This window comes from Macrotis lagotis, chromosome 1, assembly GCF_037893015.1.
Source record: "Macrotis lagotis isolate mMagLag1 chromosome 1, bilby.v1.9.chrom.fasta, whole genome shotgun sequence".
Classification (NCBI taxonomy): domain Eukaryota; kingdom Metazoa; phylum Chordata; class Mammalia; order Peramelemorphia; family Peramelidae; genus Macrotis; species Macrotis lagotis.
The window spans coordinates 901,094,314-901,118,529 of record NC_133658.1 but is presented as its reverse complement, the minus strand read 5'-3'; the positions used below and the strand labels follow the sequence as shown (position 1 = coordinate 901,118,529).

General features: G+C 53.9%; 3 protein-coding genes across 8 annotated transcripts in view; 1 reads left to right on the top strand and 2 right to left on the bottom strand.

Moving 5' to 3' along the window:
• Nucleotides 1-1,754: 1,754 nt before the first annotated feature.
• LRFN1 (leucine rich repeat and fibronectin type III domain containing 1) lies at nt 1,755-7,997 on the bottom strand. The gene is made up of 3 exons (XM_074192601.1): nt 7,977-7,997; nt 4,992-6,429; nt 1,755-2,649 (listed from the first exon to the last, which is right to left on the bottom strand). The coding sequence occupies exons 2-3, from the start codon at nt 6,404-6,406 to the stop codon at nt 1,755-1,757; spliced, it is 2,310 nt and encodes a 769-aa protein (XP_074048702.1). The 5' UTR covers nt 6,407-6,429; nt 7,977-7,997.
• A 3,745-nt stretch (nt 7,998-11,742) lies between these two features.
• Nucleotides 11,743-19,240, bottom strand: GMFG (glia maturation factor gamma). Of its 4 annotated transcripts, XM_074218989.1 has the most exons (8): nt 19,143-19,240; nt 16,872-16,990; nt 15,239-15,335; nt 15,012-15,061; nt 14,861-14,910; nt 14,617-14,699; nt 14,444-14,517; nt 13,800-14,016 (listed from the first exon to the last, which is right to left on the bottom strand). In XM_074218989.1, coding segments are annotated over exons 3-8 (330 nt in total). In that variant the 5' UTR covers nt 15,240-15,335; nt 16,872-16,990; nt 19,143-19,240; the 3' UTR covers nt 13,800-13,944. The 4 variants fall into 4 exon arrangements, with proteins under 4 accessions (XP_074075087.1, XP_074075090.1, XP_074075088.1 ...); XM_074218987.1 differs by lacking the exons at nt 16,872-16,990; nt 19,143-19,240 and adding an exon at nt 16,237-16,346; XM_074218988.1 differs by lacking the exons at nt 16,872-16,990; nt 19,143-19,240 and adding an exon at nt 16,221-16,323.
• Nucleotides 19,241-19,290: 50 nt separating this feature from the next.
• SAMD4B (sterile alpha motif domain containing 4B) overlaps nt 19,291-24,216 on the top strand; it is a 29,235-nt gene continuing 24,309 nt past the window's right edge. The window contains exon 1 of one of the 3 annotated variants that reach the window (XM_074218980.1): nt 19,291-19,430. The gene's annotated coding sequence lies outside the window, so the exon portion shown is untranslated. The other 2 variants (XM_074218983.1, XM_074218982.1) reach the window with 2 other exon arrangements.

Genomic DNA, 24,216 nt, shown 5'->3' with positions numbered 1-24,216 from the left:
TTATCTCTCTTTCTGTTTCCTTTTCTGATTGTTTCTCTCCATTGACCTCCCTAGCTGTCTTCCTCCTTCTTTGAATCTATCTCCTTTCTGCTTTCATTCCCCAGTCCGTCTGTCTCCTCATTGATTACAAAACATTTATTGAGATGATATTGCCCTGCAGGGTCTGTCTCTCCCAGTCTCTCCAGACCCACCCCACTGGTTCTGTCCCTGCCTGCTTCCCCTCCCCCCTCTGCAGTCTGCAGTCTTTTCCATTCCCCCCTCTCTCTTGGAGACGTCTCTGTTTCTATTTCTGTCTCTCTCCATCCCCCGCCCGCTTGGCCCCAAGGGGACATAGGGCTGGCTCTGCCCCCAGCAAACCCAGGAAACTGGGGCCTCACATCTCCATTCCCAGACCAGGTAGGAGGAGTTTGGAGTCACCCCCCAAGGACACCTTTCTCCATCCCCATTTCTCAGTATCTCTTCATTTCTGTCTCCTCCTGCCTTTTTGTTGATCCTCCCGACTCTCCAGGCCCCATCCGAGCTCCACACTGCCACCGGGAGCAGATCTGTACCTCCACCTGCCTGCCCCTAGTACCAGCTCTGCCAGTCACCTCCTCCCATCTCCCTCTCCCCCCTCTCATCTCCCCACATCACTCTTCCACCTTGGAAATTTCTTGCCTTCTGAACCTCCTCCAGACAAGGGTCAGCAGAGCCATCCCTCCTCTTCTGGAAGTGGGGAGCCATCCTTTGGCCCTACCTGAAATCCAACCGAAATCACTTCCCATTGCACACACACACACACACACACACACACACACACACACACACACACACAGATCACTCTGGAGGACTCAGACACAGAAAAGTTTAATTCTGCTGCGACTGGAAGCCCCCAGCTGGGGGCAAGGGTGTTGATGGGAGAGGATTTGGTTTGGTTTGGGGTAGGTCCTAGTTCCAGGCCTACAAAGGAAAACCCTGAGTCCAAGGCCAGGACCAGCCCAGAATGAAGATGATGTGGGAGAGACAGGGCTGGGGAAGGAGAGGTGGGGATGACTGGGGTGGGGAGGGTGAGAGAGAGAGATGAGGATGATGGGAGAGGAGAGATGGAAAGATGGGGGAAGGGAGGAAGAGGAGGCAGTGTGGTGCATCGAACAGAGCCAGACCGGAAACCAGGAGACCTGGGTTCTAGTCCAGGCTGTGCGTCCTTGGGCAAATCCCTTCCCCTCTCTGGGCAACAGTTTCCCCGCAGGTGACATGAGGGAGCAGGCTCTGACACAGTAATCCTTTGGGTCAGGAGGGAGGGGGCTGAAAGGTGATGAGTGAGGGTCGGTGGGAGCGGAGAGCGAGAAAGTGGGGGTGATGATTCGGGGAATCACGCGACAGAACAAGATCTAGTCCAGCCAGATACAATAAATAGGCCCCCCGCCCCCGCCCCGCCCCCTTCCCCGCCCCGGGGGCCCCCCTCCCGGGGCTGCATCCACCAGTCCCCGGTGGGGAGTATCGTGTCTCAGTGCTGCTAATGTCCGCCCCGCGCTCCGCTGTGTAAGGCACCGGCTCCCGCGAGGTCCCGGAGCGCGCGTGAAGAACCCGGGGTGGGGGAGAAAGGGGAAGGGAGGAGCCCCAGTCCGTCCATGCTGCTGCCCTCGCCCCCCCGACCCCCACGCGCGGGCGGCGCCGGGCAGAGACGCGGGGCTCCCGCCCCCCCGCTCCCCTCGGGGCGCCCCCCCCGGGGCCGGGCGCGGGAGTGGGCCCCGGCCGGGCGGCGCCAGGGCCGCTCACACGGTGCTCTCCAGCATCCACTCGGTGCTGGTGAAGGCGAGGCGGGCCCGCGCGGGGCTCATGCCGCCCAGGCCCCCGTCCTCGTCCAGAAGGTGGGGCGTGGAGCGGTGGCGCTTTGTCCGCTTGGCCCGGCGCGGGTAGCTGTGGCTCTGGAAGAGCGCGCCATAGTCCCCGTCGAAAGAGTAGCGCTGCCGGGGGGTCCGGCCCGGGGGGAGCGCGGGGGCCGAGGCCGGGGCCCCCAGGGGCGCCCCCGAGCGGCTGCGCCGGGGGCCCGCGGGCCCGGGGGGCGCCCGCCCGTCCTCCTCCGGCCCCGACGGCGCGGCCTCGCTCCCCGAGGGCAGCGGGCAGAGAGAGGTGGAGGAGCCGCCGCCGCCGCCGGGCCGGGCCGGGAGCCGCTGCTCCGCCTCCGCGGGCGCGGCCGCCGCGGGCTCCGCCTCGACCTTGACTTTCTCCTTGTCCGGCCCCGACGGCGCGGGCGCCAGCTCCTGCAGAGCCTCGTATTGGTCCAGCGCGGCGGGCGGGGGCGGGGCCGCGCCCCCGTTGGTCTGCGAGCACACGTGGCTGACGCGAGGCGGCGCCCCCTTGTGGCCGGAGCCGGCCTCGCCGCCCGCGTAGACCTTGTAGCGGATCATGAGGATGACGATGAAGACGAGCACCGAGGCCACGATGACGCCGCCGATGACGATGATCATGGTGCCCCCCAGAAAGTGAGCGTGCAGCGGGCGGCACGGCGTGACCTCCCCGGCCGTGGTGAACTGCACGCAGCCCACGACGCGCGTGGCGGTCAGCGCCGTCACCCCGTCGTCGTACACGGCCAGCACGCACAGGTCGTACGCCCGCCCCGCGGCCAGGTCGTTCACCAGGAACGTCTTGCTGCTCGACGGGATCATCCTGGGGGGCCCGGAGAGAGGGAGAGAGGGGCGGGGGACCGGAGAGTCAGCAGCGCCCCTCCCGTCCAGCAGGCCCCGCCCCGGCCCCCAAGAGTCTAGCCAATCCTGGCCTTTCATTAGCAAGCCCCGCCCCTCCCGCTGGGGCCGCGCCCCAGGTCCCACCCCCCAGGTTCAAGTCCGGGCCGGGCTGTCTAGGGCGCGCCCTTCTCCGGACGACCTCGCTCCAGATCCTTCTTCGTTCTCTTCCCCGAGCCCTCCGAATCCCTCCGGTCCCCACCCTGCTTTATCCTGCATAGATCTGGTGGCTTCCTGGGGTCTCTCCCCTGAGCCTGGGAGCCCCGGGAGGGCAGGGACTTTGTCTGAGGGTTACCCTGTGAAAGTGGGCTCCCTCCCAGCACCCCGGTTTCCCCCTCTAGAAAAGAGAGGCCTGGACCTCCAAGGTGGGTCCTTTGGAGAAAATGGCCCACCTCTTCAGGCTCAGAGTCCGGTGACTCAAAGAACCTTCCAGATGCTGAATTAAGCCGGGCCCCTGGGTTTCTCTGCAGCTTCCCCCAGACCCTCCCCTCCCGTCTAGCTAGCTGCCTTTGGATGACAGAGCACTTTACGGTTTCTTCCAAAGTATGCTCTGCGCGCATCATCTCATTAGGTTTTCCCAACAACCCTGTGGGGACAGGTGTTATCATGCCCAAGATATATCAAGCGTAAAAGCGGAGAGAGAGATTTCGTGAAAAGGGTAATAAGTGCCCGAGGCAGGGATTTGAACCCCAGTCTGTCTGCCTCCAGGCCCAGCATGCGCTGCCGCTTCAACTGGCTCCTCACCAGAGCCCTCCCCCATCTCTGGCATCCTTCCCTCAAGCTCCGAGCTTTCCCCACAGCTATGGTCCAGAAAGATTCTCAGCTTGGAACTTTTCTTCTTAACTCCAATAGCCCCTAAACTAACTCCCATCAGGTGGGCCTCACTCTGAAAACTCAGTGCCCAGGTCACCCCCCCCCTCCACTCTAGGCGAAATGGGGACATATTGGGTTGTGGTCCCCAGAGACCTGGCCAGAGGGAACCGTACAAATGAATTAACCAATGAAAAGCACTTTGTTAACTTGAATGTGCAATTAAAAGGTTATTACCAGGATGATAATGATTATCATTAAGAAGCATCCAATCCTCTATTCCAGCTCAAAGGGGTTCCCAGGCTGCAAATCCAACCCTAACCCAGTCTAAACAGCCTCACGTAGCTTAGGCTACTCCTCAGAAGCCTTCATCCTTCCCACAATTCGGGCTCCTCCCTTCTTCCCAAGATATGTCAAATACAAGAAGCCCCGCCTACTACTCTAGCTAAGCCCCTCCCCTCACCTAAGACCATCCCTCTCCCCGCCCCACCTTTCCTAAAAGCCCCCACCTCCTTCATGCCCATATCTAGGTCCAGGCTCAAAAGTGAGAGGAATCCTCATCCTCCGATCTCCACTGAGCTCCCTCCCCTAAACTTCAAGGATCCTTTTAGGATTAATCAGGCCCATTAGGCCCCCTGGCTCTTTAAAGACCCTCCAAGCCCAAGAAACGCTGATTGGTCAGGAGCTTATAGACCGGGGTAAAAGATGGCTTCTGGTTGGGTGAGACCTCAGCCCATCTAGGCAGGTCTATAAATTAACCCTCATGGCCCTGGTCGGGAAGAGAGTGAGGAGGAAAGGTGGTATTTTAGTTAGTTCCCAAATTTATCTTTCCTTGGAATTAAACCTCTCCATCCCCCCCTTTACTGGGATCTGAGGATGGGGAAGGGGGAGGGAAGAGAGGTGAGAAAATGGTTAGGTTCCAGTGTCCCTGCTGAGTCTAGACTGGGGGACCTGGATAAAAATATTGGGGGGGAGGGCTATTCTATACCCCAAATATGGCAGAAGGTGAGGTGGGAAGAGAGACAGAAGCAGGAGGAGATGGACTTCACAGTTACTTGGGGGAGTCTGCCTGGTATTATGGACAAAGCTCTTTCCCTTCCCTTGGCACCAGTTTTTGCCATCCCAAAACTGAGGGGACTTTAGATTCCTTTTCTGCTCTGAGACTCCAGGATACTTGGAGACAGTCCCGAGGAGGTGAGAAGGTCAAGAGAGAGAATTATATGGAGACAGAAAGATCAAAGGAAAGAAAAAAGGGGGTCTGAAGCAAAAACAGAGGTGGAGAGAGGAGGAAATGGGAAAACAGATGGAGAAATTCAGAGGGTGGAGAGAAGACAAAATCAAAGATGGAGAGAAGCAGTGACTTGGAGAGACTGCTTGGGGAAGGGGTCTGGCACCCAATGGCTCACCATTGGGTTTCAAGAGCCCCTCCTCCAAGGCTTCCTGGCCAGTTGAACTCACCTGTAGACCAACGAGTCATCAGCCGAGCTGTTGTACTGGACCTGATACATACGAATACCGGGTACGGGCCTCTGAGCTGGCCAGCGAATGACCACCGAGCTGGAGGTCAACTCAGCCGCCACTAGTCTGCGCTCAGCCCCGGCAGAGCCAGTCTCATTGGCCCCGGGCCGTCCAGGTGTGGCAATGTCTGAGGACCCAGGCTCACTGAGAGGGGGTGGCGCGGCAGGTGGTGGGGCCATGAGAGGCAGAGGTACCACACACACCTCCACAGGGGCAGTGGCCTCTCCAGCTGCATTGGAGGCTATGCAGGTGAAGATGCCGCTGTCTCGGAGAGTGGTGATAGTCACTTCGAGGGTCCCGTCCCCCCGAACTCGAGTGCGGCTAGAGTTCCCCAGAAGCCTCCCATCGGGTGCCACCCAGTGTACTACAGGCTCGGGGTCACCCACAGCCTTGCAGCGCAGACTCACAGCCTGGCCTTCCACCACAAGGGCCCGGCCAGCTGCCTGGCGGGTGATGAGGGGTGGCTCACAAAGAAATTCCTCCTCAGGGATGGACCAGAAGTAGCGGTCAGTCAGGTGCTCTGGGGTAGCGCAGGTCTCCAGGTCATCTTCTCGGGTCAGCCTTCTCAGCCAGAGAAGTTCACAGTTACAGTGCAAGGGGTTTCCTCCAAAGCTGACTGTCAGAGTGGATGGAGGCTTGGGCCCTGAGGCCTGGGCCCGGAGGAAGAGCCCGTCAGGGGGCAGCTTGTGCAGTCGGTTGGATGTCATATCCAGCCGGACCAGCTTGTGAAGTTGTACGAAGGTGCCCTCCGCAATGTGGTCGATGAGGTTGTGGTCCAGGGTGAGGGTGTTGAGGTTGACCATCTGGCCCACGGCCTCCCAGGGCAGTGACTCTAAGTTGTTATAGGACAGGTCCAGGTCCTCCACGGTACCCAAGAAGGCATCGAAAGCAGCTGGCTCCACCCAGCGGATCTGGTTGTTGCCCAGGATGAGATGTCTGAGGTTCACCAAGCCCCGCAGGTGGTCACCTCTCACCTCCCCCAGGCGATTGCTGTCCAAATGTAGGGCTCGGAGGGTCCGGAGGTCGGCAAAGGCGCCAGGAGCTACCTGGCCAATGGTGTTACGGGACAGAGTGAGGTGGACCAGACTGGTCATGTTGGCAAAATCCCTGCGGCGGACAGCAGCGATGAAGTTGTCAGTTAGTCGTAACTCCACTACTCGGCGGTCAATGGCCGGTGGGACAAAAAGCAGACCAGTTTTGGCACACAGCATGGTCAGAGTTGGGGATACATTTTGGCAGATGCAACGACCTGGGCAAGGCTGCCCAATGGATGGGGGTGCCCCAGCCCACAGGAGGAGGAGAAGGGGCAGGGCTGGTGATGGAGGAGATGATGATGAAGAAGATCCTGGGGCCATGGTGGAGACCTCAGTGACGGGTCCTAGGAAAGGAGGAGAAAAACATTTAGAGATATGGGGAGAAGGGAAGGCTGTCTCTGTTCCCCACTCTATTACAGCTTCCCTTCTCATGTCTGGCATACTTCTTGCGGCTTCGCTTTCTCTCTCTTCCATGGAGTAGAGGGATCAGGGTTGGAGCTTTTGCACAGTAAGAATTCTGAAGTTAGGCCCTGGCACTTGTTGGGGGGAGTCTTTGTTGGTGTCTAACCTCCACCCCTCCCACAGCAGTGTCAGCCTCCAGTGTCTGAGTGTGAGAATGCCTGCTCAGACAGTCACAGACACACACACACACACACATATACAGAGCCCCCTACTTGCTCCCGGCAAACTTTTCATCTGGGAATCCCCCTGCGGCAGCTCCAGCCCACGGTATGTCAGCTCCCATCACAACAGGGCCCCGAGGAGGAGTGTGGAGGGAATGTGGAGAGATGGGAAGGGGGGGGCATCCGTTTCCCCTTTCACTTTATGTTCCCCCACACTATGGGCCAGGACTTTTCCAGGGGAAACAAGTATCCAAGAGTCCAACTGGACAAAGTCCTTGGTCCCTTTTTAGCCCCCTTAAAATCCCCCATCTCTTTATTGCACCCTCAACTTATCTCTCAGTTCCTTCACCTGTTGGTCTCCATCTGTCTCTTTCTTTCCATTTCCCTCTCACTTTCTGTTCATTTGTCTCTATCTCTGTCCCCTATATCTGTCTGTCTCTGTGTCTCTGTCTACCTCTGTCTCCTTCTCAGTTCCTGTGTTTGATTTGTCTCCAGATGTCCTTCTCTTCCCCTCTCACTGTCTCTGAGTTACTCAGATGCTGTGTTTCTGGTCCTCTGTCTTTGGAGTTCCCTGTCTCTCTGTCTCTATCTTCTCTGTCTCTCTGAACCTTTCAGTCCTGTTGTCTATTACTCCATTTCTCCAAATCTCACAATTCTTCTAATTTTTCTTCTCTGCTTCTAGGTATTTCTGAGACCTTGTGTCTGTTTCTCCATCTCTAAATTTCCCTGTCTTTTTTTTTTCTTTCTGACAGCTGAATGTCTATTGTTGAGTTTTTCTTTCTCTTAATCTGGAACAGCAGGGGTGAAATTGGGACTCATAGATGTCCATTGCCTAGGATAGGAGGGAGGGAGCTCCTAAATCACTGCCTCCAGAGCCCCCAATCCCATCTCACCCCAGAATTTGGAGGTTTGGCTTATACTATTTATCTTGGATCCTGATCCAACTACCTCTACTCAAACCCCTCCTCTAGCCTGGTAGGGGCAGAGTCAGCCACCTGTCTCCTTTTTCCTTCTTCCACCTCATCAAGAAATTCCTAGCCAGGCTATCCTTTCTACTGTCATAAGTGGCCATGTGGTGAAAGATGACACCTGCCCCCTCCTCCCAGTTCTCCTCCAACCTCCCACCCTCCTATCCCAATCTAAGCCCCACCCTTCATCCAGACATGCTCCTCCCTGGCCCCTGTCACAGCAGAGCATTGACCCCCAGGGCCCCCGAGGTTTTTAAAAAATCCAAGCTGCCCCCTCCAGCATCTGACTCCTCAGCTCACCTCTCCTCAGGAAATCATGGCCGGCACCACCTGGAAAGACAGCAACATTCCCCCATCAGCCTCTGACTAGCCTTCCCCCCAGTTGGGGACTGGGAAAGTCCCTTCCTCAGTCTTTCTGGTTCCCCTCCTGCTGCAGCTTCTCTCCCCCCCTCCCTCCCTCTAATTTGGCCCAGAGAAACAAAGCTTTGGGCCTTTGACATAAACCTGGTAGCCCAAGATTCCAGACTTTTCCCCCAGAACAACTCCTATTTTTATTATTCATTTATACATGTTATCATCTGAGTCTTACAACAACCCTTTGGGATGGCAACTGCATGTTATCGACCTCCACCCCCCCCCCCAGGGTCCCTTTATTTTGCAGATCAGGAAACTGGGAATCAGGTTGAATAGCTTGCCAGTGGTTTCAAAGCTAGTAAGAGTCAGAGAGAATCTGAATTCAGATCTTTGTGGTACCAGGCCCAGCACCCTCTCCCCTACCTCAAGCCGCCTCTCTAAAGGGAGCATAAGTATTCTAGGCTCCAATGTCCCTCCCCCGGCACTCTCATGCCCACTGAGGAAGGAGGAAGGAAGGAGCATAGAATCAGCATCCTCACTGACATGCAATCCTCATGTTAAGAAACATAGCACATGCTCAGACATGCACGCACCTGTTCTCACACACGTCAACACACACATGTCCCCACTGGAAGGCATCCATAGGGACTGCCACAGGGACACCTGTATTTGTACATACTCTGATACACAGACACACACATTTCCCATGTTCCCAAGCAGTTGACAAAAAGCCCGGCCATTGACAGTGTATGATGGGACCTTGACACACAGATACACAGACACAGAAAGATGTGGAAGGGAGGAGACTGGCTTGGAAGCACATGGTTTCACTCCACACACACAGATACAGAGAAAGACACAATTCTAGAGCCCCATTGCCAGGCAGTCCCAAGCTGACCTAACCACCCTTTCCTTGGCTCTCAATGGCACCAGCCTCAGCCTCACCTTGGTCCAGTTCTCACCACCCCCAAGAGAAAGTCTGGGGTCGAGAGAGGGAACTCAGGAGTCTGGGCCTCTGGGAATCAGGAGCCAAGGTGAGGGGTCAGAAGGTCATGTCTCCTGAGATGGAGGAGGGGCAGGTAGGGGTTGGGTCTGAGATGGGGGGGGGGAGGGTTTGGAGGGGATGGGGTCCAGGGCTCTCTCTCATGGCTTCTCTCCAGGCCCCAATCCCCAAACACTGAAATGGGCTGGTGATGGGGGGGAGGGAGGAGAGAATCCTGCAAATAAAATTAGATCTGGGCCTATGGCAGGGTCCCTCCGGCCCCCCCTCCCTCTAGAGGCCTAGAGGATCCCAAAGGATCCGGGCAGCTTCTGAAGGATCCTGGGAGATCTAGCTAGGAGGGGCAGGGCTGGGCAGGCCTCCCCCTTCGGAAGGGAGGGGTAGTCTCCGGTCAGATTCCACCTTTCTCCCCTGGAGTCCGGTGTCCATGTGTCCGGCCCCAGGTCTGCTCCCGGGCAGGGGAAGAGATGACAGATTCCCCACCCCCCCAAAGCCCTAGGGACCCAGGCCCGCGGTGCCCCCCCCTCCCCTCCCAAGGGCTGAGGGTGGGAGCAGTCCCCGAGACACCCGGCCAGCCGCGGGGCCAGGCGGACGGCGGGGAGCCCCCGGGGAGCCCCCGGGGCCAGGGGCGCAGACACGGCCACGGAGGATCGCAGCCCCCGCCGGGCCGCCCCGCCGCGCCAGCACCGCCGGCGCGGACAGCTCCCCGGGCGCGCTGGAGCCCGCCGGCCCCCCGCGCCCGGGCCCGGGCCCCCGCGCCCCCCGCGCCCCCCGCGCCCCCAGACACGCCCGGCCGGCCCGAGCCGGGCGCCGCAGCGGCGCGGACACCCGCGCGCGCCACAGCCCCCCGCGCCCGCCGCCCGCAGCCCCGGCGCCCGGCCCCGCCGCACGCGCTCCCGGCCCCCGCTCTCCCACCCCGGGCTCCGGGCTCACCTCCGGGGGGGCCCGGCCCCGGCCCCGGCCCGGCCCCGGGCTCTGGCTCCGGCTCCGGCCGCCGCCGCCTCGGTCCGCGCCATGGCGGGGGGAGGGGAGGGGAGGGGACGGAGGGGAGGGGGATGGGGACGGAGGAGGGAGGGAGGGAGGGAAGGAGGGAGGGGGCCGGGGCCGGGAGGGCTGGGGGAGGGGGCGGGGGGCGCGGTGCAGCCGGAGCTCGGCGCGGGGCTCCTCCCTCCGCACAGCGCGGGGCGCGGGCGCCCGATCTGCAAAGGGGGGGAGGGGAGCGGAAGGGAGGGGCGAGGAGGGGGCGGGGAGGCGGGCGCGCCTGGGTCCCTCCCCTGCTCCGGGGCCCGGCCGCCGGGGCGCCGCGGACCCCTCCCCACCCGCCGCGGCCCCCCGCCTAGCCGCAGCGCCCCCGAGCATGGCGGCCGGGCTTCGGCCCCCTCTTCTCTCCGCCTCTCCCCCACCCCCTGGTCGCAGAGGGAGGGGCCATGGCAGGCCGGGGACCCTCGGATGCCGGGGTCCCCGGATCCCTCGCCCAACCAAGGGGACTAGACGGACTCCCGTGGAGGCGAGATCCTGCTGCAGGAGGAGGAGGAGGAGGGTCCCCATGGACCTGGAAGAGGGGGAAGAGGGAAAAGTAAGAGACGGTGATAGGAATGGAAAGGCAAGGCCCGAGGAAGAGCCAGAAAGGCGTGGAGGCAGAGAGGGGGAGTCAGGGAGACGAAAGGGGACCCAGACTGAACCTGAAAGGCAGACGGCCAGAGCCGGGGAATATCTAGGCAGAGAGACACAAGAGACAGCCACGGCCACTAGGCTTGCACAGAGTAGGTGCTCAATAATGATGTCCTTGGGCATGGGAAATGAAGATAGAGACTGAGGATTCCGGGGGTGGGTCAGCTTATGACTGGGTCTGTCTTTGATGGGAGAGGGTCTTCTCTCCTTCCCCCTCTCTATTTCATCCTTGTGGTTTGCCTCCCCCATCCACCTGGCCTAACCCAATCCTCCACTCCTTTTTTCCATATCCCAACTTTTTCCTCTGCCTACCAATCAGGTCTTCTGATTGGTCTATTTATGATTTTATGATTCAGTTCTCTCTTGAACGCCCCCAAGAAGACCCCCACCTGGGCTGAGTCTAAAAAGGATGGGATAAGCTGGGGATGAGCAAAACCTGGAAAGCCAGAACTAGGAGTTTGGTTAGGCAGAGGGGTGAGAAAAGGAGGAGGGAGGTATACTTAGAACAGACTTCAGCCCACTCATCCCTCTCCAAGGTCCTTCTGCAATCCTTCAGGCCTAGCCTGCCTCTCAGCACCCCCGATCACCCAAAAGCTTTTCATGTCTTCTCCATCTTTCCGTTCATCTGATTCCTGCATGGGTCCATTGGTCCTGCCTTACACCCTCCAATTGTGATAGAATCAAAAGGATTTGGAGCTGGAAGGGACCTTAGTAATGATGCCAGTAGGGAGTTATGTTACCTAGAGGTGGAAACTAAAGCGCAAAGAGGGGAAGTGATTCGAAAGGACCTTCAAGTAGCCTTCTCCCATCCATCAGTCTGCCAGTTTTCTGGTTTTGCTCTATACTGGTCATTCCTGATTAAACAGAAGTCTTCTCAACACCTTCTCCAACTGGTCCTTTTAAGATTCCTCACACATCCCACTCGAAGCAAACTGGATTGGACAGACGCCTCCAAAATTTGCACTCCGATTGGTTATTCTTCAATCCAGATGGCTCTGCCCCAGTTTGGGTCACCTTCCTACACCCATGTCTAATTAAACCTTTTTTTTTTTTTACCCAAGTGGACAAGTTACTTTTGCAAGACTTCCAGGGGGCAAAGAAATCAAAAGGTACCATTAATGCCTGATCCTCCTCTCTCAAATCCAATAAGAAACAGATTTTTCTTCTTTGGATAACCTCCTCTTTCTGGAAGCCCCAATCCTTTCCATCTCTGGCACTCGGGGCCTCTCACTCACCCCATCCTGCACCACAGCAAATCAGAGAATGTAAAGAACCACAGGATGTTAAAACAGGGAGCTTGGGATGATTTATTCCAACCTACCCATTTTAGGGTTCAGGAAGCTGAGACCTCATGGGTGAAGATCTAGTGAGACTGGGAGAGTCCATGCGGTGATCAGTAAAACGCGTAAGAAGGGGATTTCGTGTGAGTTGGAAGGGAGGATGAGCAAGTCTGCCTCTGTGCTATCCAGACCATAAGACTTCCTCACTATGAAAGAAGTAATGGTACTGGCATCTCCATCCTAGTCCATCTCTTACTCTTGTTTTGGGAGGATGAGGTGGAAGAGGAAAGACAAAGGGAGGGAAGTCCTTCAAAAGATGGGAAGAGAAAGACCAGGCCAGAAACTCCAGTGGAAGCATTGTGGAGTCTAGGAATCAATGGTGGAAGGGTGACTGAGGCCCAAGGTCACTAAGTCATTGTTACCATGGCAACTGCCACCACTTCCCTTCAAGTAACCTGGGAATGAAGGAGGAAGAGGAGGAGGAGGGGCTTTCCTCATCTAGGGACTAGGACTCAAAGAAGGGAAACACAGGGATCCTTTGGTTCTCTTTTCCCTCAACTGTGACTTTTCAGGCCCCCTTCCATGGGGTCCACTTGGACCCCTGATCTTCCATTTAGACAGGCATGGTGGGTAATTTTCAAAGATCAGTCTCTTCTCCCTCCCTCCAATTCCCCAGTCCCTGAAGCAATTACATTAAACTGTTTGGTGACTTTACTGCTTTAATCTCCTCCTGCCGACACCTCCTCCTTTGCATGCTAATTCCCAGATTGACAAGCCCTGAAGTCTGGTAGGCGGGAGCTTCCTCTCTGCCTGTCTTCCCCCCCCCTCCAAGTTTGGGGAAAAATAAAGGTCATAGGAACCCTCTCTGTATCAAGGGAGGAAGAAAGGCATCCCAGATATGTGAGGTGGGAATGGGGGACACGTTTTGAAGAAAATAGGGAGAGGCTCGGTTTAACCCCAGTGATCAGAATTGGGGGCCTTACTTCTGGTAATTGGGGACAGGAAGGTTTATAGGAGTCCCCCATAACCCTAACAGAAACAAAAGAATTAGTTCAGGAGATCCCTTTCTTGCCCCCAAAGCCTTGGGGTGGAATACCCTTATCTGGAGGTTGGAGATACAGTTCTCTGGCCTGGAGACCTAGGGATGGTAGTTGGTTGCCATGGAAACGTGGCCTCAGTCTGAACAGAACCGCTCTGGACTAGGGCACACCTTGCTCTCTGAGGGGGGGTGGGGCGCAGGACTGACTGGTGCTCTCTTGTATCTGGGTTTTTCTGGTTCCTTCCCCACTCCCATCCCCCAACACATACATTATAGAGGAGACATGAAAGGAGAGAGGAGAACTCTCACCCCAACACCAAGGAGAGTGGTCAGACCGCAGGAAGCACTTCCATGTGACCCTACTCCCTTTCTCAAACAGTCAATTTTGAATCTCGTTAAATAATCCTCCCCCCCCAAAAAAAATATGTGACCCTTTCCTTGAAGGGAAAGAAAAGGTTTCAGATGATAGGAAGGCTTTCCCAAGAATATAGGGGCTACTTGTTCCCCTCTCTCACCAGAACAGATGTCTGGTTCCTCCAGCCTTATCTATGGAACCCAGGTATTCTGCCTCCCTACCAGGTTAGATGATTCCTGTGGCCCTTCCCTTTGGTCATTTAGGGACCCAGGTGTCCCCAACATTCACTCCTCTACCCTTTCGGGGAACCTCGTGTCCTTTCCCCAAGGCACTCCAGAGTGGGACCCGGATGGGCTGTGCTCCGCCTCCTACTTCTGTGATGGCTGACTGCCCTCTACTGACCACATGGAGCCCTGCAGAGGCTGCGTGGGTGGAGTCACGATAACCACTGGGGCCAGTCCAGGTTTCACTAGTTTATTTTGTCTGAGGGTATTTCATTTCCCCGGATCCAGGGGTCCTGTCTTCAGATCCTTGGACATCTGGGTCCTTTCATCTCCAGATACCCCCAACTAACGGAAGAAGGCCAATTTCTCCTTAAGCCAAGTCTCCGTTAGGTCATCTGTGGTCCGGATCTCAAACACCTAATGAAAGACCAAGGGGAGGATCTGGGGATTGGCTAATATCTCAGAGGCCCTGGCAGCCAGAGAAGAGACAGGGTGGCAAGTTATCTGTCTTCAACTAGCTAAAGTGCCCTCATGTGGAAGAGGAGTTACTCTTGTTCTCTGGCTCCAGAAAATAAAACCTCAGAGCAGGAAGAGGTGGAAGTGACAAAGAGGCCAAAGGGAAACCTCCTGACCTTCTCTAAAACGGCCTCAAGAAGCCATTTTACAGTTGCCTGTTTAGGGGTCTTCAAGCTAAGCTGGATGCCCATTGGGCTAGGTTGGAGAGATCTCTGAGGGTCTGAATTTCAGACTTTCCAAAGGCCCTCCAAACCCTGCCCTCCTCCAGACCCAAACCCTGGGGATACCCCCCTCCCCAAGTCCCCTTCAAGAACCCAAGGTTCCTAACCTTGGTGAGCTCAGCAGTTTGGACCAGCCGGTTTTTGCTCCCTGCATACATCATCTGCTGTTCTGGCTTACAGCCTGGTAGGGTTGGAAACAGTTAGAGTGGAGAAGAGGTTCAGTGTTGGGGTCCTGAGCGCTCCCCAAAGTGGTTATAGGGATCAGGTGAGGAAGTCTTACCCACGGGACTGGAGAAGATGAAGCAAAGTGGATAGGAGACCCGTCCATCTCCATGGAGAAATTTGTAGCTGTAAACTACGAACCTAGAGATAGGAAAATTAAAGGATTTAAAATAGAAGTCAGATGGGAGAGACAGCCCCTTAGACCTCAATCTTCTTATTCCTTCCTCTTGCCTGCTCCTCCCCTCGAGAACTGGTTTCTCCCCGGGTAAGTAGGGTAATAGTTGCTAGCTCCTCGGAAATACCTGGGCTGTCTCTCCGGCAGCTCATCCCTTAGTTCCTCAGGAGAAATATTCTGTGAATATCAAGCAAGAAGGAAGTCAATTGGCAAAGGAGTAACACTATCTCCCAGGTCTCAGCCCCAGGCTTTCCCCATTCCATCCTCCATCCTGTCACCTGAAATTCTTCCTCCATCACCACCAGTTGCCGGTCTTTGTCCACCTTCACTGGGAGAATCCCCGGGGGAAGGACAGAAAAATTATTAGACTCACCACCTCCTCAGGGTCTCCAAACCCTTAGAGGCTCCTGCTTACAATTGTGTGGAGGCCAGGTGACCCCTTTCTTCCCCTTGGGCAGGTGGGGAGACCTGCATCAGAATCCCCCAGAGCATAGGGAGCACTCACTGATGATGGCTGCATTGTCTGTCTCTTTCCGGAAGCGGAACTTCCGAAGTTTCTCCTTCAGCTCTGGGTCCACCTCACAGACCACCAAAGAATCGGCCTGCATCCAGAATGAATAAGAGTGGAGGGAACTGGGGTGATAGGTGGGAGGGAGGCAGCTGGTGACCAATAGCCCTCTTGCCATCCCAGGACCTAGAGGGAACTCTGCAGCTTTTTACCAAGGGGTTGGCAACCTTGGGGAGGAACCCAGGAATTGGACCCTCTAAGATCTCCCCAGTCCCAGTTGAAAATCAAAAATTGAGAGGGAATTAGAATAGAGGGAAGAGACTGAATCCCAAACCTTTGGGAGTCCTTCCTGCCCATGGGCCCCAAGGGTGGGAACAGGGCAAGTTAGGGACTCAGAGAACTTTAATCTGCTTCCCTTGACCCCATTATTTCTCATACCAAATTTTTATCTCCCTAGCCTCCTTGCAATGTCCCAGATTGTCTGGACCCCACTCTATGATCGAGGATTCCCTTCCTTTTTCCATCTTCCCCATTTCCATTTGTGGCCCTCCTATCCCTTTTCTTCTCCCCATCTGCTCCTTTTCTATTTCTCCCATTCCTCAGCCTTATTAAGTGTTCTCTTCCTCTTCTCCCCCCCCCCCCAACCTTGCCTATCCTATCATCTTTGGCCTCTTATATTTTTTCCTCAAACTTCATAGCTCTTTCTCCTTCCTGTTTTCCCTGGCTCATTTCTTTCCTTCTCCCTCCCTCTGCTTCATTTTTTTTTCTCCAGTCCCTCAGTCCTGTCCAGGGTTCTAGAGCTCTCTCCTGCCTCTCCTCCACCAACCTCATCTCCCTCTGATCTCTTTACCTATCTTTCTCCCCAAGTCCATAGTTCTGTCCAAATTTCTTGTTTCCCTAGTTGCCCCCCTCCTCTCCTTCCCTAATTCATGTCCCCAGGCCTTCTCAGACCTTCCCCTCCCCATCTCGTGCCCCCTACCCCCAAATACTCTGACCATGGCTCCCAAGGATGTCTTCCTTGGGTTGATTCCTGTCTTCAGGGGAGGGGGGAAGGTCTGCTCTGATACCACATCCTGTTTATATCAGTCCTGGGGTAACTGTTGCCTGAGCCCCTCCTCTTCCCTTAAACCCTGTCATACTTCCTCTTCCCCTGCTTTCTCCCCACCCCCGGGCTTCTGCACTACAGGACTCACCTTCAGGTCCCCAATGCCCACCCTATCCCATCGTCTTCCAGAAAGTCCTCCCATATCCACAGACCCTTCCACTCTCTAAATCAAAGGGTTCTTAACTTAGGGTTCATGGAGAGGGGGTCTGGGAATTTGGATCAAAAAATATTACATCTTTATTTCAATATAATTGCTTTTCAGTTTTATTTCACTTTATATTTAAAAACAGGTTTCTGAGCATGGATCCAAAACACACAAAAATATGAAGCCCTACTGTAGATTCTCTCTATTCTAGAGTCAAGAAGTATCCTTGAACTTCAACTTCCTCAGTCTACATGAAGGGAAATTTAGCCGGGGTCCTAGATTAAGTCAGATGTAGTGTTGCCATTAGTTTTAACTAGTTATTAGTTCTAATTAATAACTAGTCATTAGTTCTAATTAGTTCATTGAGTTCTAACTCAAACCTGGATTCCTCTGCATATTAGTAACACCTGTTGTCCACTTCCTCTCCACCTCCTTCACCCTGTCTCCTATTTCTCCTAACAAACACCCAAGTTCATTCTTTCCTCCAATATCCAGCATCCTAAAAAGGATTAAAATTAAAGGATTCAATTTAAGGGTTAAGGGTTGTTTCTAAAATAGGTGGAGAGACAAAGCTGGGGATAGGGGTGGCTCTGCAGAGAACTAATGAAAAGAGGCACAGATTCAGTTCAAGAGTTATTGGGGGGGGCAGCTAGGTGGCGCAGTGGATAAAGCACAGGCCCTGGAGTCAGGAGTAACTGGGTTCAAATCCATCTCAGATGGATAAATAATAATTACCTAGCTGTGTGGCTTTGGGCAAGCCACTTAACCCCATTTGCCTTACAAAAACCTAAAACAAAAACAAAGAGTTATTGGGAAGGCTACAAGGAGTTTTATGGGAATCAGAGAGAGAAGTCTAGAGAAAAAAGATAATGGGATAAGAACTACTTTGAGGGGAACATGGAAAGATGGACAATGAGGCAGAAGCATGAGGAAGGGGTATTTTTTAAAGTTTTATTTATTTAAGGCAATGGGGTTAAGTGATTTGCCTACGGATTTGAACTCAGATCCTTCTGACTCCAGGGCCAGTACTCTATCCACTGTGCCACCTAGCTGCCCCAGGAAGGGGTATTTAAATGAAGATTTGGGGATCAGGTAATGAGGAGAGGAAACAGGAGAAGAGCATGTATGGGATCAAGGGTGGGGATATGGGGTGGACAAGAATTCAAGACGATCCTCAAGATTTAAGATGTAGGATGGGATAGAAAATAGGGCAGAGTTACAGGGAGAGAGGATGGAGAATTCTGGAAGTGGAGATATGAGGGAGAAGAGTTTTGGAAAGCAGGAGACTTGGGGAGATATTTGAATAAAAGAGTGATAAGTCAGAAGAGTGTGGAGAAGGGATTTAGGGATGGGGTGGAAGAGATGTATGAGGAAGGAATTTCTGAAAGGTGGATGTATAGAATGAGGATTTGGAAGGAAGGCACCTGAGAGGGAGGCTTGGAGACAAAATTTTGAGGGGAGATGTAGAAGGGTCAGGGGGAGGAGATTTAGGGAAAAGAAAATTGGAGAAGGAAGAAATGGAGCGGGGGCTGTTAGGTAGCCTAGTGGATAGAGCACCGGCCCTGGAGTCAGGAGTACCTGAGTTCAAATCCGGCCTCAGACATTTAATTACTTAGTTGTGTGGCCTTGGGCAAGCCACTTAACCCCATTGCCTTGCAAAAAACTAAAAAAAAAGAAAAATGGAGGAAGGAAGTTGGAGAAGGTAGGGGAAGAGATGAAGGGCAAGGATTTCAAAGGAGAAGGATATAGGGGAGAGATGAGGAGGGAGGATATAGGAGTCTGATGAAGATAAAGGGATTTAGGGGAAGAGATAAGAAGGGAAGTGGGAGAATATTTGGGAAGAGAAGGAAATGGGAAGAGGGAGATGTGGGGAGGGGCGATGACAGGAGGAGGTGTGGAGGGATTTGGGAAAAGGGATCCAGGAGGTTAAAAGGAAGGGATTATAAAATCATTTCTTTCTAGAGGTGACCTTAGGAGTCCAAAGGCTTCATTTTGCTGATGAGGAAACAGAGCCAAAGGAGCTGAAGTGATTTCGGTGCAGAGGTGGCGCGGAGGGATGTGGAGGGGAACCCGAACCCGCCCTCCCCCCCAAGGGGAGGGGGCCCAACTCTGGGGGGGGGAGCCCTGCTGAAAGGGGAGGGGGACCAGCTGAAGAGGGAGGCTCTGCCAGGAGCAAGGAAGGGGACCGGCTGAAGGGGAAAGTTTGCGGGGGAAGGGGGCACACTGAAGTGGGGGAGGGTCTGGGGAGAGGAAGGGAACCCGCTGAAGGGGGAGGTTTTGCGGGGGGCCGGGGAGGAGCGACTTGCTGGGGGAGGGAAGGTGAGGAAGGGGATCTAATGGAGGGGTGGAGGGCATCCGGGCGAGGGGAGTCTGGAAGATGGGGCGGGGGGTGCAGAGCCCGCCGGGAAAGCGTCGGTCTGAAGTCGCCTCCTGCAGGGCGGAGGCCCGAAGCCCGGGACGGCCCGGCCCGTTGGCATGGCAACGCTCCAGACAGCGCGGTCCTGCCTCCCTCCCTCTTCTTCCCCCGGTCCTCCGCCTCTCCCCGTTTCGGTCTGCCAATCAGACGACGTCCAGCCAATCCTAGCCAGCATCTGGGGGCGGGCCCTTCTCCGCCGGCGTTTCAGCTAACCCGGTGGCGTTTCTCTCCTCACCCTCTCTCGGCTTCCGACCTCCGCGGCACCCATTGGCTCACGGGCTGTCCGTCCGCGGAGGGTCGCCCAATGACCGGGCGCGTCGGCCCGGAGGCGGTGGCGAGGGCGGAGCGCCGGCGCGAGCAGGGCGGAGAGGGAGGAGGGGTGACGCAGCGGCGCGGTGACGCAGCGTGGCGGCGGCGACGACGGCGGCAGCGGCGGCGACGGCGTCGGTCGGTGTGAGGAGAGAGGGAGGGAAGGCGGAGAGAGCGAGGCGACCGAGGGCGGCGGTGGCGCGGGCCGGAGGCGGTGAGTCCCGGGTGGCCCGAAGCGGCCTCCCCACTTCGAGGGACGGGCGGGAGGAAGGGCGGGCCGAGCCGGGCAGCTCCCCGCCCTCCCCGCCCCGCGGCGCAGCTCCGGAGCGGAGGGAGAGGCGCGAGGCCGCCCGGCCCCGCCCCCCCGCGCGCGTGCGCGGCGCCAGCCCGACCCCCCCAGCCGCGCGGCCCCGCCCCTCGGGGACCCCCGGCCGGGCCGCGGGCCCAGGCCCCGCCCCCCGGAGGACGCCCCTCGGCCCTCCCCCGAGAGGCCCCCCCCCCAGAAGTCCCTTCAACCTGCCCCCAGGCCCCTTTCGGAGGGTCCCGCAGGCCTCCCCGGCCCCTTAGAGACCCCCCCCGTCAGTTTGTGAGCCCCCCTCAGAGTGCCCCAGAGACCCCCGCCCCCCCGGCGATGCCCCTCGGCTTGTCTCTAGGACCCCTCAGAGCGCCCTCTGGGCTTCCCACTCTCAGTGTTCTCATTCTCCGTCAGAGGGTCCTACGGGTCCCCCCTGCCCCTCAGTAATACTCCTGGACTTGTCTCTAGCCCCCCTTCAGAGGGTCCTATGGGCCCCCCATTCCTCTAACCCCTTTTAGAGTGTCCTCCAGGCCCCCCCATTCCCCTCAGTAAAGCTCTTTGGTTTGTCTCCAGCCTCCCTTCAGAGAGTCCCATAGGTTCCCCCTTCTCCTCAGTAATACCTTCTGACTTGTCTCTAGCTCCCTTCAGAGGGTCTTACGGGCCCCCTTCCCCTCAGTAAGCCCCTTCAGCTTGTTTGTAATCCCCCTTCTGAGGGTCTTACAGGCCTCCCCATTCTTCTCAGGAAAGCTCCTGGGCTTTGTCTCTAGCCCCCTTCAGAGTGTCCTCCAGGCCCCCCATTCCTCTAGCCCCTTCTAGAGTGTCCTCCCTCCATTCCCCTCAGTCTTCTCAATAAAGCTCCTTGACTTGTCTCTAGCCCCCGTTCAGAAGGTCCTACAAGGCCCCCCCCATTCCCCTCAGCAATGCCCCTTGACTGTCTCTAGTGCCCCTTTTGAACGTCCTATAGTCCTCCCATTCCTTTTAGTAATGCCTCTCAGCTTGTCTCTTAATTCCTTTTCAGTGGGTCCTATAGATTCTCCATTCATTCCCCTTAGAGATATTCTTTAACCTATCCCCATTTCACCTCCACCAGGCTTTCCAGGTCCTTTATCTTTCTTCAGATTCTTCCTCTTCAGAGTGCATCCTCTAGTCCCTTCCTCCATCAGGAGAACCCTAAAATTCTTTCCTCAGAGGGATGCCCTAACCACCATCATTTCCCTTCCTCTGATCATGTTTCTTGCTCAGAGAATTTATTCACTGATCTATGGACCTTTTACAGCTCCTCTGGGATCCCTTTTACCAGATTCCCCCTTCAGAGAGCTCCCTAGAGTCCTCCCTTGGTGTTAGTGTACTTGTTTCTCCACATCCTCCAATCCCACCAGTGCAGATACCTGCTTCCCATTCTTCTTATGAGGACCTTTCCTAGCTCAGAGATATCATTCCCCCATCATCAATCTCCTCACTCTCCATCCCTGACAAACTTATTCCAAAAAAAATGAGTCTATAGTAAGTATCCTTCCCCAGAAGTCTTTCAAAGAGACTACTACCCCAGACCCACTTTCTCAAGAGACTCAGTTTGTCTTTTTTTAGTTCCCTTCAACTCAGAAGAGTCCATTAGAGTTTTAGAGTCTCAGTCTCTCTCTCTCTCTCTCTCTCTCTCTCTCTTCTTCCCAAAGCCCTTAACTTCTCTGATTCAGTAACCTTGGCTTCTTTTCTTTGTACTCCTGTACATCCCCCTTCAAAGTGGGGGTCTTGCCCACCTCCCTTCAGTTCAGCAGATGTTTATTAGGCACTAATGATGAGCTGAGCACTTGAGCAGATTCTGGAAAAGGAGAGGAGAGATAACTTTTAGACTCAAGGAACTATCATTCTAATGGAGTGATAAACAGATGCCCAAATTAGCACCATCCAAGAAAAATGGAGGAGTACAGGTTTGCTTACAAGTAGGTGAAATCAAGGAAGGCTTCACAAAAGGCTTAATGCAAGACAAGGCTTCAGACAAATGGATGTGAGGAAGGTCATTTGAGGCATAAGGGCCCATTCTGGAGTTTGCTGAATGGCTCATAGACCAATTTGGCTTGAGAATAGAGTGAACAAATTTGAGTATTTGGAAATGATGTTGGAAAGATAGATGGGAACCAGGTTAAGGAAGGATTTCAGTGCCAACCCAAAAAGTCTATGATTAAGCCTGTGGATATCTGGGATCCCAGGAAAGGTTTTTTGGTCAGGGAAGAAGTCAGAACTAGGCATTATGATTATTTTGGCAGTGGTACATAAGATAATCTGGAGGAAGAAGAGACTAGAAATAGGGAGGTTAATGAAGACTAATTAGTCTAGGCAAGAGTTAATAAAGGTGAACAGAAAGGGGAGAAAGTAAGAATGTGGGAAGGTTGTTTTTTCCTCTTTCCTTATTAGTTCCCATCCTCCAGCAGAACCCCCTAGCCATTTCTTCTCATCTCTTCAGCCTCTCCTGGGTCCCTTTAGAGGCTCTCTTTTAGACCAGGAATTCTTAAACTAAGGATCATGAACTTTTTTCCCCCCATTACTTGGTAACTTTGTTTCAACACAATTAGTTTCCTTTGTAGTCCTATGTATTTTATTTTGTCCATTGAAATACTTTATCCTGAAGGAGATCGCAGACTATCTGAAGGAGACCACAGACTTTACCAGACAAGACACTAAAAAGATTTAAGAACTTTCTAGGCTGTTCCTACCAATTCGTAGGTCTCCATCAGGGCTTCCTCTTTGCCCCACTTTCCCCCTATTTCCAAAAACTAGTTTTCTCTTCATTCTTTACTTTTTCCTTAAAAGTATTCTCCATACCTTTCCCTCCTTTCATCACCTTGGTTCCTTAACCTATTGAAATTTGCTCTGAGCTGTACTCCTTTGAACTCCCACAACTTTGTCTGAAAGGTCCTTCCCTTGCTTTGGCATAGCTCTCTTCCCCTTTCTGTATATCTATCCTCCTTAAAGTTTTTTTTCTTAGACTTCTCTTTACCTCCAATAGTCTCTCTTCAATACTTAAATGGGTCTTATCCTCTTCCATTTTCTTATCTAATAGAGCCATTATCTGTTTTCTCTCTGTGCCACACTGTTCTGCCCATGGAAACCAGGTTTCTCCTGTCTTTAGATAGAATCCTATCCTCTTTGTTCCCTGACCCCCTTTTCTTTTTATTATTCCTGTTGTCTAACTCCTATGTGCAATCTAGTAGTATGTTATCCTCCTTTCCTTCTTGGGGTGTGGGTCAGACATGGCCAGTCAAGTTGATTCCTGGGCCTCCAGGTAAAGAGAGATTATGTCATGAAATCTTAAAATTGAAAAAGGGATTTGAGAGATCACCTACTCCAGTCTTCTCAGTGTAGGGATCCTCTCTACCACTTTGCTGACACAGACCACCCCACCCCTCATTGACCATTGCACAGAATAAGGGGGTCCTGGCCTGATGAGATTTCTTATGGTTACTTTGATTGATCAGAAACCTTTCTTTTGGACTCCTGTTCCTGGGCTCATATTTGCCCTGTGGAAGCAAAAGATTGAGTTGGCTCCCATTTCTGTGTGACAGACCTTCAGGTGTTTAAAGGTATCAGTCAGGATATCCCTTAAATCTTTTCTCCATGGGTCTAGATACCTTTCATTCCTTCAACCATTCCTCCTCTGAAATGATTTTCTAAACACTGTCTCCATCCTGATCACTTTACCTTTCTGGTTTTCCAGTTTGATAGAATCCTAGCAAAATGGGCTAGCTAGAAACAAACCCCAAAAATCTATATTCATTCTTCCCTGGCGAGGACCCCAGATGAGACATTCATTATTGTGTTCTAAACTTTTCACCCTGCTACCTTTTGTCTAGAATTTTATTTTTCCATCTTAGTGAGATAGTTCTTCAAAAGAGGAAAGGTCTTTTTCTTCCCTTACTTCCCCCTGTCCTTTGCCCTCCTCACTGCCCACCATCTGGAGTCTTTCTTCCTCATCCTGTCAGTTCTCTTTTTAAACACTAGAGTCTTTAGTCAATTTCTCATTCCACAGTCATTTTTAAACAGGAACCACAAGAAGCAGGGGTACCTGGTTTCTTTAGATTCTTTATGTACCCCAGATTCCCTCCCTTGGCTTTTCTGTACTTCATTTTCTTTCTCTCCCTTGGAAAGAATTCCTTCTGAACATTCCTGTTGAATAGTGAGGCATGAGAGGGAATAAACTATACAGTGCTTTGCTCTCCCTAGCTAATAGATAAAAAGTATGTCCATATATTCTTTATGGCCTATGCGAATAATTATTTTAAATTAGAAAGGTAGATTTTTTTTTGCTATCTTTAGTTCTCATTGTACCATTTAGTTTTGCTGAAGACTTCTGTCATTGTCCTTTAGCCTGAATCTTTTGGTTGAACAAAATAGAGCTGGGAATCCAGAGCTGAGTATTACATAGTTATTCTTCATTTGCCTTTCTGAACTGTAAAGGTAGATAATAACTCTTTCCTTCCTAACTACCCTGCAGTATCACCGAGCAAAAGGGCTTCCTAGGATACTTCCAGTTGAAAATCTGTAACACCTCTGAGTAATTGGTTGGAAGGAGGAGGTTGTGCTTCACATCACGGGAGCATAGAAGTAGGACCCAAAGGATCTTCAGAGGATGCTTAGTCCAGCCGCCTCATTTTACAGAGCCATGAAGTTAAATGACTTGTACAAAGTCATACAGGTAACAATGGCAGAG